The sequence below is a fragment of the Terrapene carolina genome, unplaced genomic scaffold (genome assembly GCF_002925995.2).
Source record: "Terrapene carolina triunguis isolate 2854851 unplaced genomic scaffold, T_m_triunguis-2.0 Scaffold189, whole genome shotgun sequence".
Taxonomy (NCBI): domain Eukaryota; kingdom Metazoa; phylum Chordata; order Testudines; family Emydidae; genus Terrapene; species Terrapene triunguis.
Window position 1 is genome coordinate 918,824 of NW_020664540.1, and position 15,856 is coordinate 934,679.

The 15,856-nt window shown below is 42.2% G+C and overlaps 1 protein-coding gene across 2 annotated transcripts in view; it reads right to left on the bottom strand.

The window, feature by feature from the left end:
• The window catches only part of CDC42BPB (CDC42 binding protein kinase beta), a 117,693-nt gene that overhangs the window by 24,037 nt on the left and 77,800 nt on the right, over positions 1-15,856 (bottom strand). For both annotated transcript variants that reach the window (XM_024203518.2, XM_024203517.2), the window contains exons 14-23: positions 11,874-11,984; positions 11,349-11,593; positions 11,071-11,176; positions 10,268-10,392; positions 8,960-9,065; positions 4,600-4,748; positions 3,863-3,957; positions 3,696-3,775; positions 764-853; positions 250-324 (exon numbers count right to left, since the gene is read on the bottom strand). In XM_024203518.2, the coding sequence (XP_024059286.1) occupies positions 250-324; positions 764-853; positions 3,696-3,775; positions 3,863-3,957; positions 4,600-4,748; positions 8,960-9,065; positions 10,268-10,392; positions 11,071-11,176; positions 11,349-11,593; positions 11,874-11,984 (1,182 nt within the window). The remainder of the gene's footprint in view (positions 1-249; positions 325-763; positions 854-3,695; positions 3,776-3,862; positions 3,958-4,599; positions 4,749-8,959; positions 9,066-10,267; positions 10,393-11,070; positions 11,177-11,348; positions 11,594-11,873; positions 11,985-15,856) is intronic.

Consider the following 15,856-nt stretch of genomic DNA (forward strand, 5'->3'; position numbering starts at 1 on the left):
TTAGCAGCAGAAGCAGACAAGTATTTCTAGTACAAATAAAAACCCCAAATCTACTAACTAATCCAAAATAAATTTTTCTCATCTCTGACAAAACTAAAGACTTAAATAATAATTACTTAGGAATATGGATTAAAAATAGGCTTACAAATTAACAGCAGACAGGACAAACCCAAACATATGGATGGCTAATTTATATAAAGCATCTCTTTTCTTTAGTTCTTACAAATAAAGTGAACAAGGTCCCCCTACCTTTGGTACAGCTAGAGAAATGGACTGAATGGTAGGGGAGGGAACAGCAGGCATCCTCTGAAGCCGTATTGGTTCCTGAATCACAAAAAACTGCAGTTGAGCAAAATGAGGCTTCAATAATTTGTTTTACAATTGGGGTGTTATTAAAAATTTGTGAGGATGAGTAAGAGTTTAAATTTTAGAACGTATTGCCATTCCTGGTTTACTGTGAATGAATTACATCTTAAAGCACTCATAGGAAAGCCTGCATAATAACAAACAAGCAGCAATACAAAAATGGGTATGAAAATGGAGTACATCAACATACGTAGAGACTGGGGAAAGGTTCCACCTGCAACTGTTCTCAAAGCATGTGTGCTTATAACAATGACACATGTCTGCAAATAAGCAAACACTCAAGGATGGAGTAAGCCTCTTCATGGTGAGTAATGTCTGTGATATACATTTATAACAAACCAGATGTGTCTAAGACCTAAGTGAATTACTCTGAATAATAAAATACCAGAGGTCTTACTTCTTGCTGCTGTTCTGTAGTCATAACAGAAGTGGATGGTGAGACTTCTGGTTTGGGACCTTGTGTTTCCTGCTCGCTAATAGAACTTGTCTGCAAAAAATGTTAGCAAACAAATTAGATTAATACTATAGTGTTCTTGCATCAACATGAAATAAATCCTAGAATGGTTACAATTAACAACTCAGATCAAAAATAGTTTGTGAAGCACAACATTAAGAGCACTGCTAATGTCTATAAATGCTATGTAACGTCTGTTTCTTAAAAAATAAAAATAAAAAAATCAGACCCACTAAATGATAGCAAAACTGTAGAAATGGAAGTATCATATTTTAAAAATTCCCAAATGGTAGGTGGCATAATAGCCATAAACATCAGCCTCTTTCTCCCTGAAATCCAAGAAAGACCCTTCATAACATACTTGGACTCCACCAATCACATATTTGAATGTTGCTCCTACATTCTTGTACGCTGGTATGAGAGGAAGCCAGGCTTCTTGGACAACAAACCATGAAATATTTACTACAGTAGGATTTTTACAATGCAGAGAAGCCACTGATCCAAACATAATTTCTTAAAGTGACTTCATCCAATTTATTTTTAGTATTTAAACAATATTTCAAGAATTTTATAGATAGAATTTTGTTACCATTTGGAATTCTAACAATAATTACAACACATTTCACTAATACTAGAAACTAATACCATCACACATCCTCTATTAAATACATATTTACAATAACTACTACTAATTGCCAGTACAAGGGGTAGTGTGCTATAATTCTAGAGTTACCACAGCTGGGTGGGGAATTAGGATATTATATTATTGTACTCTGTGGACATTGGGAAGATTATGATTAGCAAACATCAGATTAAACTTTATAAAATATAATGTAATTAGTAGTAAAGGCCGTTGAGTACGAGTCATACTCACTCCTCAGCTACTTTAGATTGGAAGATAACTCACAGTTACACTAGATATGTATTAACATTTTGTTATATGCTGATTGGTAGTGCTAGACTGAGGAATATAAAATAAACATGAAATTGTATCCTTGTGTAAAACAAAGTATGTTACCATGGTAAACAAGATTCATCTTTAGCCAAGATTGTATTGTCAAAGTATCTTAAATTGTCAGCCTGTAAGGAGGTTTAAAAAAAACAAACAAACCAACTATTTCTATTTAGTGGGTTAATTTGTAGTAAAAAGTTATTAAGGAAGAAAAAAAATCCGCTAGTTTTAGGATGCCAGTCTTACAAATAGGTCATAAATTAAGGAGACAAATGTATCAGCAAGAACTTACTTCTTCCCAAAAGGCTAGCAGAGAAGACGTAGACGAGGAAGAAAGAGAATCCTTTGTTGTAACAGATATGAGGGATAAAAATGATCACTTATCACCCATAAGAAACTTCAGAGGGATTATTAGTAGGCTAATTAAATGAATGTTTATGCAGCAAACTGATATTTACACAAACCAAAATAACCAGGAAGATCAGGGGGCCGTATAAGGGTACCTTCAAAAAGTTAATGGAAATTTTGTTAATCAAAATATTCAGACTTCTAACTGTAATTCGTAAGAAAATGATACTCAACTTTCCTTAGCACTTATTTATTTATGGCGGGATATATGACGTAGCCTTTTGGTTTATTATGCATTTAATTTTTTAAGCCCTACACTTTGTAATATATTTGATTTCAATTATAAAAACAATGATTCAACTTTAAAATCTCATTTATTGACTAAGTAATGTCAATTTGCTTTAAATGAGAAACTATCAAGGTCAGTCGACCTAAGAACTCACACCCTGGCAGCAGCACATTTCATATGCTTTTCATCTATTCCTTTTTTAAAGGAATGTCTGGGGGGTGGAAATGGAATAGTATACAGAATGACCTGCTGTGTTCATAGTAAATACACTAGCACACAGATACTATAATAGGAAATAGCACACATTCAGGTTTATGTATTGCACATCTCACAGCATGATCCTGTCTTCTTGGCAACAGCAACAATGTGAGAAATATATAGAAAGCACAGTAATCATATGACAACATTATCTAGATACAAATATCTATCTAGGCAGACCAGGATTTAATCCCAACCAGTATAACTGCACCCCTCTATTTTACACTATCAGACTTCTTATGATTTTCATTCTTAACTGTCTGTTTTAAAATGTTATACAAAACATATCCAGAAACGTATCAAGGATCAAGAGTTCATAAAGTAAGGAAATGTGATTCACTGCAGTAATTAACAGCTGTTTCCTCAGGGGATGGACAAACTTTACACACCGAAGCCACAATTTGTATGATTAACTTTCTAAAGAAAATCAGAGGGTGTGTCATGACAAAGCTGAGCTACAGTGCAACAGAAACCTTGAAAAAGTCTTATTTGGCCTAGACCAACATGCTAGGTCTTCCGCATCTTTGAAGTTCTTTCCAGTTCCATCTACTCTTAACCTCCACATTGAAGCCCAACCCTGGAGGCAACATAATTTCACATACTAGATGGGTCACCCTTTGGAGCTCATCAATGCATTTAAATCAGCCAGTTTGTCAGCAGATGCAACCATGTAACTAGCAGCTGTATGTGCTGCCCTTTAATTTTGACTTTAACGTGAAGCCTGTTCCGAAAAAGTGAATGCATTATTTATCCAGTAGAAGTTCTCAGACATTTTCATATCCTGGTTCTTTTGATTACCTTAAAGTGGGGTTTTGCAACTATTTCAAAAAGTTATTGCTTTCTCTACTAATGCCTAGCTACATGACATCTATTATAGGGGCTATGTGCACTTGCTACATACTTTTAATTCATCTTGCATATTTCATATGCATTTGTCAGAACCTAATTTACTGCATATTAGCCATGAATAAACTAATTAATTCAAAATCCTCATGACACATTTTTGTAGTCACGATGTAAAAACTCACTCTAAAAGTCAGATCGCGTGCAAGAGGTGAAGTGTTGAAATATTCAAAAATTGAATCTTGAAAGTCTGGAAGTTTGAGACCTGAAAGAAAATAATTAGCTGATTTAGCTCAAAGAAAACACTACAGATAATAAGCTCAAAATTAATTCTAATACTAACTTTAGTTACCTGTATCTGTTCTGTATTTTTCTTCCAGCTTTTTCTTCAATCCCTCCATTTCTTCCAACAGTTCCTGATTTTTTGCTTCAGATTCCTTCAGCTTACTAGAACAACATGAAAACCATGAAATATTTGAAAGGCAAGAAATTTACTACATAATTTTATATTCTTGTTTTTACTGGCAGTAGTCCCCCTTTCTCCTCTTAGCTTTGGCAACACCAACCTTCTTTTTAAGGCAGATCATTTCCCCCAGCCCACCATTCCTGAGAATTACAATTTCACTACCATGCTAGACTGAGAGTTCTTCAGGTTATCTGCATCTCTCCCTGTGATGTTGCAGGTGGTAGCTAACTGATGATAATCTCTGGGTAGGATGGTCTTCCCTCCCCCATACCACCATCATCTCTCCAACTGCTCTAAGAAAGGGGATTTCTGATGCTACTCCTAGAACCCATTTCTCCTGCATGGCAAAGACCCACACATTACAATCAATCCACTCATTTGGGCATGATGCTTTATCTTAAAAATTACTTCAAGAAATCTTTAGAATTTTTAAATGAAGTTGGGGAAGAAACCTGTAATAGACCACATCATTTTCTGTTAGGGTGTAAGATTCTTGGCATAAAGAAGGGTAAATTAAAAAGTGTTTGTTATTTGAACAGGTAGTTAAGAGTGGTACATTAAGGGTAACTCAGCATGTTAGAATGTTCAGATGAACAAGACTGCAGGCTTCAGTAATTTATTACCTCTCAAAGGATATGTTTGCATCTTTAACCTTTCGTAACTCTTCTTGAATTAGCTGTTTGGCACGTATTTCTGCATCCAGAGCAGACTGCAGTTCCAGCCTTGCTGACATATCCAGCTTCTGACTGCGTCGCAGTTTCCAAAGTGGATCCTATTGGAGTAAGTTATTGTACATTAACATCAACTCTCTAAAGTAATTTTCCTCCTTTGTTCACAAATACAAAGAGAACACAGAACCTCTGATCCCCCCAGATTTCCCCCAGAGATCTTAATTTAAAATCACATACTAACACTTTCATTGTTATGATGAAAGAGTTTAAATGGACACTGTCAAAACTGGCCCAATATTTAAATTTTATAAAACAGGCTTTTATAAAAAGCCACGACCAATAAAAGTGTTCAGTCAGTAGTTTTAAACCAATTAATGGTTCATCTGCAGTGCCTGAAATCCAAACCCTGCAACACTAAAAACTTGAAAATGAAAATGACTATGAACAAAGGTGAAAGTGACTTCACTTATTTTCATTGTCCAGGCTGAGAGAAAAGTTAAAAAGAGTGAAATTGGAGTTTTAGAATGTTCACAGTCAATCAAGGGTGTGTTATTACTGACAGATACAAACTTTAGTTTGTTTACAACAAAAGGCTTTTAAGTTGTTAGCGTCTCTTTGAGAAACCTAAAGACAATACATGTATTTTTTAATCTTGTTGTACATTATATACTAATCTAAGATATGGATTAATTCCTCTGCATTTTATTACCAGAAAATGGTATTTTTGATTTTCTAAGAAAGATAATTTTTCAGGTTTTTTTTTTTTTATTATAGAGGTTTTCAAACATTTTCATAATGTGGACTGTAACTTAATAGAGATGGTCTCATGGACACCTATCCACCCACTCAAGATCATAAAACCGTATAAAATTCCCATGGCAACTGCAGCAATTTCTTACACTGAAACAGAATATATTTTTTGCTCTCTAATGAAGTTTAGCAGCTGAGATGAAGGAAAGCAACACTATTTTAACATACTGGTGACCTGGGGAGAGCTGAAAGTGCTCCAAAGAATCTCAGTAGTCCAAGAACCACAATTTGAAAGGCAATGCCTTATTTCATTTCCATATATACCTGAAGTCTGCTCCAAAAACATGATTATTAATTTAGAGCAAATTTGCTAAAGTCTATGAAACCAGCCTTGTTATAGTATGTCATCCGCTTTTTATATTTTGACAGTAGGCAAAAAGCAAATGGTCACTGTCTGCCGTTAATTTGCCATTTCCTCCTCTTGCGCTTGTCTTCACTTAGGGTTAGTTTACACTTCACTCTCTACCCCAAGCAAGGGCGGGGTGGTGCACAGCTGTGCTGCCTGAGTAGATCAGGAAGAAAATTACAAGCCACAATTTGCTCTCTTGCTCCCCACTTACTCTGAAGTGGGGAAGAAAAAGGGATGTAATCTGTTACTAGCATGGGCGGAGACTGGGGAGCATGGGGGCATTGCCCCTCCAAATACAGAAGTCAGACTATGCCTATGGTTACCAGTATAAACCAGTAGCAGGTTACTTTTCCCTTGTGTGCTGACCAGTGTGTTGGGTGAGTAGAGGCCCCATGAAGACGCTTTCCTTCCCCATTCTTGGACTTACCAGGTACCAAGGACAAGAGAGAATTTTGCCCTTAGGACTGTAAGCTTTCCTTAGCAGGGCTCCTTTCTTTAGGACCGCTAGGCAAAATTATGAAATATAAATTAATATAACTAGCTGCTTAACATTTTCCCATAAGGAAAACTTTCTTCCTGATCCCAAATGTTGATCATCTTATGCCATGCAGCATGAAGAATGAAACCCCTTGTAGTTTTACTACTACTACTGTCAGGGCAAATGGCTATTATTCATTTATGTGTCTAAACCTTTTGGGGTACGGTGCATTAAAAATATTCCCTTTTATTTCTTTTAGAAGTGTTTATTTTATTGACTCTTCCCTTTAATCTTGTTTTAAAGGCATAGTTTGCAATTAACGGCAGGTATTAGCAACAAGCAAAATACAGGATTTTATCAAATTCGGATTGTGTGACACAGAGACCCCTGCGCAAAGGTGCCCTGTCCTTCGCAATCAGCTCTCACCTCAGACCTGACAAACTCACTACAGCAAACATGTCTTATTTATCCATAAAGAACAACATGTAAGGTATCTACAGAAAGCTCGTAACTGGTCATGACTCAATCACTGAGAAATGTACGGATGGATATTATTAAAGGAACAATGAGTGTTGTAAGCAAGACATGGGAAGTAATTCTGCTCTACTCTGTGCTGATTAGGCCTCAACTGAAGTATTGTGCCCAGTTCTGGGCACCACATTTCAGGAAAGATGTGGACAAATTGGAGAAAGTCTATAGGAGAGCAACAAAAATCATTAAAGGTCTAGAAAACATGGCCTATGAGGGAAGATGGAAAATTGGGTTTGTTTAGCCTGGAGAAGAGAAGACTATGCGGGGACATGATTACAGTTTTCAAGTACATAAAAGGTTGTTACAAGGAGGAGGGAGAAAAATTGTTTTCCTTAAGTGTCTGAGGATACGACAAGAATCAATGGGCTTAAACTGCAGTAAGGGAGGTTTAGGCTGGACATTAGGAAAAACTTCCCAACTGTCAGGGTGGTTAAGCATTGGAATAAATTGCCTAGGGAGGTTGTGGAATCTGTGTCATCGGAGGTTTTTAGGAGCAGGTTAGACAAACATCTGTCAGGGACGGTCAGCAATTCTCAAACTTATTTAATTGTGCCCCCCTGCTTTGTAGTAGTAGTTTACGTCCCCAGGCACACAAGAACATATACCAATACAAAAACCCATGAAACTCATGAAATATTAAACACAGTAAGTTATTGATTCAAACCGAGCTAACGATCCATTGTAATAAGAGCAAAAGCAAAACTGTGATTGCGGTCAATGCTTACAATTAGACGTCCACACTGTGTTGTAGCAAATTGATTAACATACAGATGGCAATGACTTTATATAACGCTAGACAAGCTCAACAGAAATCCATCAAAATGCACCACACCATCTGAAGACCTGATACGTCTGGAGGAATCAGCGTTGCTAGTTATTTATTGCTGCGGGTAAAATGTGGGCAGTGTTTTTTGTCTAATGCTTCTCACGAGCCCTCCCACCCCCCAGTTTGAGAACCTCTTGTCTAGATAATACATAGTCCTGCCATGAGCGCAGGGGATGGGACTAGATGACCTCTCAAGGTCCCCTCCAGTCCTGTGATTCTATCATAAATCAGTCACCACAAGGTAATGTGTCTCAATGATGATCTATTCAAGCAAGAGGGAGTTGTCACTCCTCCCTTGTCAGCTGACAATGTAAGGCAGGGTTTCATTGTCTACCTTTGCACATGCCAGAAAAGTCAATGGGGGAAAAACACCAGACACTACAAACCAGCAAAACCATTTAAAGGTAGAAAAGACACTCTACAACAAGGCAGGGGTTCGCCCGACCTGTGAGCAGAAACAAATGGCTGGTTTCAGTATACCAGAATAGGCAAAAGCACTCTATCCACTCACTGAGGAAAACCCCTGGCTGAGGGGGGATTCTTTCATGAAATTTTGAACCCTGGTTCTTGAGAAACCAGCCAGCTCTGCAACAGATGGAACTTTGGTGAGAAAAATCTACTTTATTATATAGGAAAGGTAACTATTCATAAGTGCAAACTCAGGTTCACTTTTTATGATTTTGTTTTATATTGTAACCACTTGTTTCCATCACTCTCGTGTTTCTAGTTAAATCTTTATTCTTATTTAAATAAATCAACTTTTATCATAAGTGGTCACAAGTGTTGTGTGGTTCACAGGAGTGGTGGTTTAAGGTAAAACTGGTAAACTTGGGTACGCTGCACCTTTGGGTGCAGAGGATTTGGAATTTCTGTGAGTAGTCAGTGTCAGGGGCTGCATAGCACAGGGGAGTGATTCGAAGAGATTCGGTGCACCTATTGTTAACCTGCCTGGGGAAGGAAGGGCTGGCATAAGCACTGAGGAGAGAGTGGCTGAAAGGCTGGCAGTGTCAGGGAGCTGACACTGCACTACTACAAGACTCCCTCTCTCTAGAGAAGATGGTAACAAGGCGACTCACAGGTCTGGGTATCCCATGAAGTGTCACAGTGGTGTAACTGGGATTCACACACAATGGGACAAAGTAGACAGGATAATCAAACCACACAGTCTTTATTAGAAAACACCTCTGGCTATTTGCATATACCCTTTCTTGATAAATAAGAGGATTTCTAAATGAACATGGAAGTAAATGAAGCCAAGTATTAAGCATTTTAGGCATCCAGAATTAGAAAGCCTTCTGAATGCTTACTGTTGACTTACCAATGTTCTTGAGCCCAGACTAGAGATTCTCAATGACTCTAATTCTTCTGTCATCTTGGAAGCTAAAGCCTGAAGATATCCACGTGCGTCCTTCTCATCACTTACCCTAGAGTGCAATTACAAAGCAGTTACTTAAGCAAGACCTTGTTTAGAAGCTGGAGAAAATATAAAACTTTGATTCTCAGGCTAATGCACCTTGAAACAAGTCATCTTGCTGCCAACTATCAACAGAGTATTTGTACTGAATTTAGGGTCACAAGCAGGGATAGAGCACTGGGGAAATTGCCAGGCCCAGGATGGAGCCTAGCTGTGCCTCCTTTAGGACTTCCCTCCAGCTGGTTCCCCTACCCCTGGATGCTGCCAGGTGTTGCATGATAGCTTCCCCTCTAGAACTCAACAGGAACCATACTGTGTTTCACTACTACTGCATGGAGCCTGATCTGCTTGCTCCATGAACAGCCAGAAGCTGATTTCTATGGGCCTCCCCCAAGTCCCCTCTCTCAGTGCCCAGAAAACCATATAAACATGCCCTCAGCGCCCCTTTCCTCTCTACTTCACTAGCTGAAAGATTCTTTTCAAGCCTAAAGGTCACTCCAGGGATAAGGAACTCTTCTTTCTGAGAAGCACTGATCGTTAGACCTAGGCTCCATCACCACTGAGCCTCAGGTGGAGGAAGAATGTGAGCACACCTTTATGAATGCGTGTATGCCTGCATGCCTGCCTATGTTCTTACACTCTTGAAACACTTGCACATGGCCTGTCAAACCAGTAAGGTACTAATGAATAGAAATTGTGTGCGAGAGAGAGGCTATCTTTCTGAATGCAAGTGCTTGTCTGGGTGAGGGTGGGAACACTAAAAATCAAAGAAGGAAATATAAGAGGTCCTGAGTCTTCTGGGGGCTGCAGGCGATGACCCTGGAGACTGAACTGCTACAAGGTAGTCTCCTGCTTTGGGTCTCCTGCTTATCCGGAACCCTGTAAGTTCTGGCAGTTGCCCTGAGTGAATTAGTCAGAAAATTCGAGGAAACCAAGGATCGTGATTTCATGATTTAATAATCATTTTAAATTTTGACTTGAACTGACACTGAAATCGTCTTCTTGTGCCTTTAATATTCTATGGCAGTAATTTGCTGCAAAATGAAAAAATCCTACTACTTAATACACTGGTAAACAAAAGACAAAACAGATCAACAACCACATCCATGTATAGTTTTCCACTAATTTTCAAAATTCACAGAAGACTTGGTTATGTTAAAGGCCCTATCTGTATTTCAAAAGCTGAAGATTGCTATCTGGAATACTACATACCACTGAATAATTTCTGCAATCTGAGCTTCCCAATGAGCAACCGATTCTTTCTTTGCTGCCAGGTCTTGGAGCTCATCTTCTAGCTGCCTGTTTTGTGCTGTTAATTTATCCACAAAGGAACAAAGCTGAAATGAAAAGTGATCAGTTTTCATCTGCAATTTATGTCACTTTCAAACTCATTATGCATGTGGAATATACACAAACAAGACCACTCGAGGATATTAAAAAGCTCTGCCAAATCAATGTAACCTTCGGAAAATGTTTTTCCAGGCTCTATGAGTGCAACTTCCAGGTCTAGCAGTACTCAGGTTCACATGCCACTTCAAACAAAGGAAATGTGAACTGGAGAAATGAATAGAAAGACCGATGAGTGTCAAAGACACTGTGCAATCCAAGCTTGGGGGTAGTTGGTATCAGCCCCTTTTATACCCTTGGAATACTTCATGGGGGAGTGAGGGGGTGAAAATCCCCAGTGCACAGCTCTTCATAAAATTCCACCACTCAACATTAGGAGGCACCAATCCCACAAGTGTAAGTGGCCTCTGTATACTACAAGAAGAAAGTGATTTGCCCAGGTCCGTGACATACATGTGTGACAGTCGGAATTATTCCTATCCATACTAATGAAAAAATCCCATTTTTAAAGCACGTTTATGGTTTCTTCTGTGGTCAGCGAGTTTTATAGAGAACTATCACAATATCAGAGTGACATAAAAGGTAACAAGATTTAAGTGAAGAACAGAACACTAGTTTTCAAGAAGAGCAATTGTACTTTGTTCCAAAACAATGGCCATACTAATTACCTTTTCATTTTCCGTTGTTAACTTTTTGTTATCTTCAAAGAACATGGTTCTTTCCCGTTCATATTTCTCTTTTATTGTTCCTACAGTCTCCTCCATCTCATTGTGCCTGAGGAAAAAATAGAGAACTTACAACTTTACAGACCACTGGGGGTGGTTGGTATTTTCAAAAGGCGCTAGGGGAGTTGTGTGCCCAAAATCCCACTACAGTAGAGAAGGGGGGGGGGGGGGCGGGGAGGGGTGGAATTTCTCCAGCAAAGTGGTTTCATACAGACCCTTACCTCTCTCGTTTTGCCTTCTCCAATTTATCTTTTAGCATCATGATCTCTTTCTGCAGTGCTAGCTGATGGCTTTCTGAATCATGCACCTCCTTTTTTATATTTTTTATTTCCAAGACATGGGATGCCTCTCGCCTGACTAACTCCTCTTCATAGAACAAGATTTTCTTTTCTAGCTCGGACTTCATTTTGGAAAGCTCCTGCTGATGTTCTAATGTGGCACCTGCTGCACGGCCTCCTTGCTTTAGCTACAAAAGCAAGAGAGTGAAAATTATCAGGAAAAGACGACCCAAGATTTTTCTAGTGTTGCTTAAAAAGTTAGGATTTAATGTGGACAGGCAAAAGCCAAGAGATTAACATCAATAACAAGAGGCTGTGTCAGGTTTCTATGAAAGCCCGATTCAGTTAGACACAAAGTGCCACAAATGCACACCCTTAAATAAGCAAAGTTATTGGAGGCTTGGTCGTGTATCAGTAGTGAAAAGGGCATCTGTTTCCCCATATCTTGCATTTTTTAAATAATGGTACCTTTAGTGCTTCCAGTTCATTTTCCAGCTGCTTGGAGAAAATCTCACTATGTTCACGAAGCTTGCGTTCCTTTGATGCTTCTGCAGTGGCATCCTCAAGTTGAGCTTCCAGCTGTGAAAAAGAAAAATCTTAAATTATGTCAAAGCAGACAGTTGTAGCTACTCTGCTCCTTTCCTCTCCTCCAGGCTGCTTTTGGGTCCTTGGAAACAGCAGGATTCCTTCTTTACCTCCCATCCTTATAACTCTTGCAGCCCACACTGTGACCACTATCTTTCTAGACAAGTCTTTCAGGCAAGATTCATTCCCTTTGTAGTCCAAACACCACCACTCTACTCTGTCAGCCAGTGGGGTTACTGTTGGGTAATTTAAAAAAAAAAGAATAATAATGACAGTTACCTTTTCCGCAACTGGTGTTCTTTGAGATGTGTTGCTCATGACCATTCCATATTAGGTGTGTGTGCTTGCCACATGCACCGGTGCCAGAAGTTTTTCCCTCAGCAGTATCCGTAGGGGACTGGCTCTGGTGCCCGCTGGAGTGACACCCGCATGGCACGGTATAAGAGGCACTGCTGGCTCACCCCACCCTCAGTTCCTTCTTGCCGGAAACTCAGACAGTGGGGAAGGGTTGTGGAATGGACATGAGCAACACATCTCGAAGAACACCAGTTACAGAAAAGGTACCTGTCTTTTCTTCAAGTGCTTGCTCATGTCCATTCCATATTAGGTGACTCCAAAGCAGTACCCCTGGAGGTGGGTAGGAGTTCACGGATGTGTTGATTGCAACACAGCTCTGCCGAACCCAGCGTCCCCTCTGGCCTGCTGAGTGATGGCATAACGAGCTGTGAACGTGTGGACAGAGGACCACGTTGCGGCTCTACAGATGTACTGGATAGGGAGGCCCCTGAAGATGTACAGGAAGGCCCCTGAAGACGCCTGAGCTCTCATCGAGTGGGCTCCGACAATCAGCAGCGGCGGAACTCCAGCCAGATTGTTACAGGTCCTTATGCACAAGGTGATCCGATTGGAAATCCTCTGTGAGGACACCGAAGGCCCTTCATCCTATCCACTGTAGCAATGAAGAGTTGAGTCGATTTACCGAAAGGCTTGGTACATTCCAAATAAAAAGCCAAGGCCCTTCGGACGTCCAGCATGTGAAGGCGCCTCTCTTCACTGGTCTTGTTTGGTTTGGGACAGAACACTGGGAGGAAGATGTCCTGGTTGATATGGAAGGTGGAGACTACTTTCGGCAGGAAGGCCGGATGGGGCCGCAGCTGAACCTTGTCTTTGTAGAAGACCATGTACGGCAGTTCGGAGGTCAAGGCTTTAATTTCAGAGACCTGTCTCGCCGATGTCACCGCCACTAGGAACGCGACCTTCCATGACAGATGGGAAAAGGAGCAAGAACCCAGCAGCTCAAAGGGCGGGCCAGTGAGCCTAGAGAGGACCAAGTTAAGATACCACTGCGAGACAGGAGCCTGCACCTGTGGGAAGTCTCTCTCGAGCCCCTCTCAAGAATTCGACCGTCATGTCATGGGAAAACACTATCTGTCCTTGGATCGGCAGGTGAAAAGCGGAAAAGGTGGAAGAGTGTGCCAGGCCCTGGTTCCTCAAATGGAGCAGGTAGTCCAGGACAGCCTGTATGGAAGAACACGAGGGAGAGATGTCACGTTCGGACGCTCAGTGGGAAAACCTCGTCCACTTTGCCAGGTAAGTCAGTCTGGTTGAAGGCTGGAGGACCTGTTGGACTCTTTCTGAACACGCCCGTTCCTCCAGGTTCAGCCACACTGCATCCACCCCAAGAGGTGGAGGAACTCGGGATTAGGATGTAGGAGCTGACCGTGGTCTGGGAAGTTGGGCAGGGGCCAGGGAGGGGCCGCTGACAAGTTCATAAGCGTGCCGAACCAATGCTGGCGAGGCCACGCCAGGGCGATCACAACAACCTGCACTTTGTGTCTCGATCTTTGCCAGGACCCTGCTGATGAGTGGAATCGGAGGGAACGCGTACATCAGGCTCCCTGACCATGACAGGAGGAAGGCATCGGAGAGGGAACCCTTGCTCAGATCTTGCTGAGAACAAAACTGGTGGCATTTCCTGTTTAGCCTGATGGCAAACAGGTCCACTTGGGGAGTTCCCCACCTTTGGAAGATCATGCAGGTTACCTCACACGTGGTGAGAGGAGAAGTCCCTGCTGAGCTGGTCCGCCAGCATATTCTTCACACCGGGATGGTGACAAGCTTCCAGGTGGATTTCGTGGCTGATGCAGAAGTCCCACAGACGGAGTGTCTGACAGAGAGCCAATGAGCACGCTCCCCCCTTGCCTGTTGATGCAGAACATTGAAGCTGTGTTGTCCATCAAGACTCGTACCACCTTGCTTGACAGGAAGACTCTGAATTCCAGCTGACTGCTCAGAGCTCTTTCACATTTATGTGCAACCTTGCCTCCTCCGGGGACCAGCTCCTCGGTCTCTGGAGGTTGCCGAGGTGCGCACCCCAGCCAAGGTCCAAGGCGTCCGAAACCTACTCGATGGAGTGAGAGGGGTTGTCGAACGAAAACCCCTCCAGGACTGCCCCGCGGTCGGTCCACCATTGCAGTAAGGTAAGTATCACCTGGGGAATGGTAATGATCTTTTCCAGGGGGTCTTGGGACTGGGAATAGACCGTCCCCAGCCATTGTTGCAGGGCCGCATCCAGAGCCTGGCCTGATGGATCACATAAGTGCACACTGCCATGTGACCCAGCAGGCGCAGACAGACCCTGGCTGTAGTCCAAGGGAACGTGGAGACTTCTGTGATGAGATTCGCCATCGTGTGGAAGCTTTCCAGCGTCAGGAACGCTCTGGCGCAGGTAAAGTCGAAGACCGCTCCAATGAACTCTATCCTCTGCACCAGCACGAACGTTGACTTTTTGTCGTTCATCAGTAGGCCCAGAGAGCAGTACGTGGCTTGAAGCACCGTGATATCCCTTTGGACTGGAGAACTGGAGCTGCCTTTGATGAGCCAGTCATCGAGGTACGGGTAGATCTGGATACCCCGACGCCTAAGGTAAGCCGCTACCACCGACATGCACTTGGTAAACACTCTCGGTGCTGTCACCAGGCCGAACAGGAGGACAGCAAACTGGAAGTGGTGGGGTCCCACCGTAAACCGGAGGAAGCATCTGTGTCCTTGAAAGATCACTATGTAGAAGTATGTGTCCTTCAAGTCGAGGATGGCATACCAGTCTCCCAGATCCAGGAGGGGATAATAGAAGAAGGGAAACCAGGCAGAACTTTAACATCTCACAGATCTAGGATGCGCCGTAGACCGCCCTTGGCCTTTGGAATTTGGAAAAGTACTGGGAAAAGAACACCTTGTTCCTGTACTTGAGAGGAACTTCCTCCACCGCTCCCAGCTGTAGCAACTCCTTTACCTCCTGTGCGAGTAGAGTCTCGTGAGAGGGGTCCCTGAAAAGGGACAGGGAATGGGGGTAGAAAGGAACTGGAGGCTACAACCCTGCTCCATCGTCCTGAGGACCCATCGGTCTGAGGTTATAGAGGTCCAAGCAGGGAGGAAAAGGAAAAGGCGGTTAGAAAACACTGGGACAGATGGATCCGGGGAATAGTCTGGTAGGTCGCCCTCGGGCACACCCTCAAAATGACCATTTGGCCCCTTGCTTAGCACGGGTAGAGTCCAACTGGGCAGAGGATGAAGGCGGGTGGCTCGGATGGCGCTTGTAGCCCTTGACTCATTTGTGGGGGCTGGTCCTGCCGAGGCTGACTCCCCAAGCCCTGAGCGTGCTGTGGTTTGAACCGCATACGCACCAGGGCTGGGACGTAAAGACCCAGGATTTTCAGGCTTTTTCGGCTTCTGGACCGGATCTGTGGAGGGGGACCAGAGCTGTGGCAAGCACACACACCTAATATGGGATGGCCATGAGTAAGTACTCGAAGAAGAACCCATGTTAAAGTCAAATATAAATCAAGAACATACAACATCTGTATGGG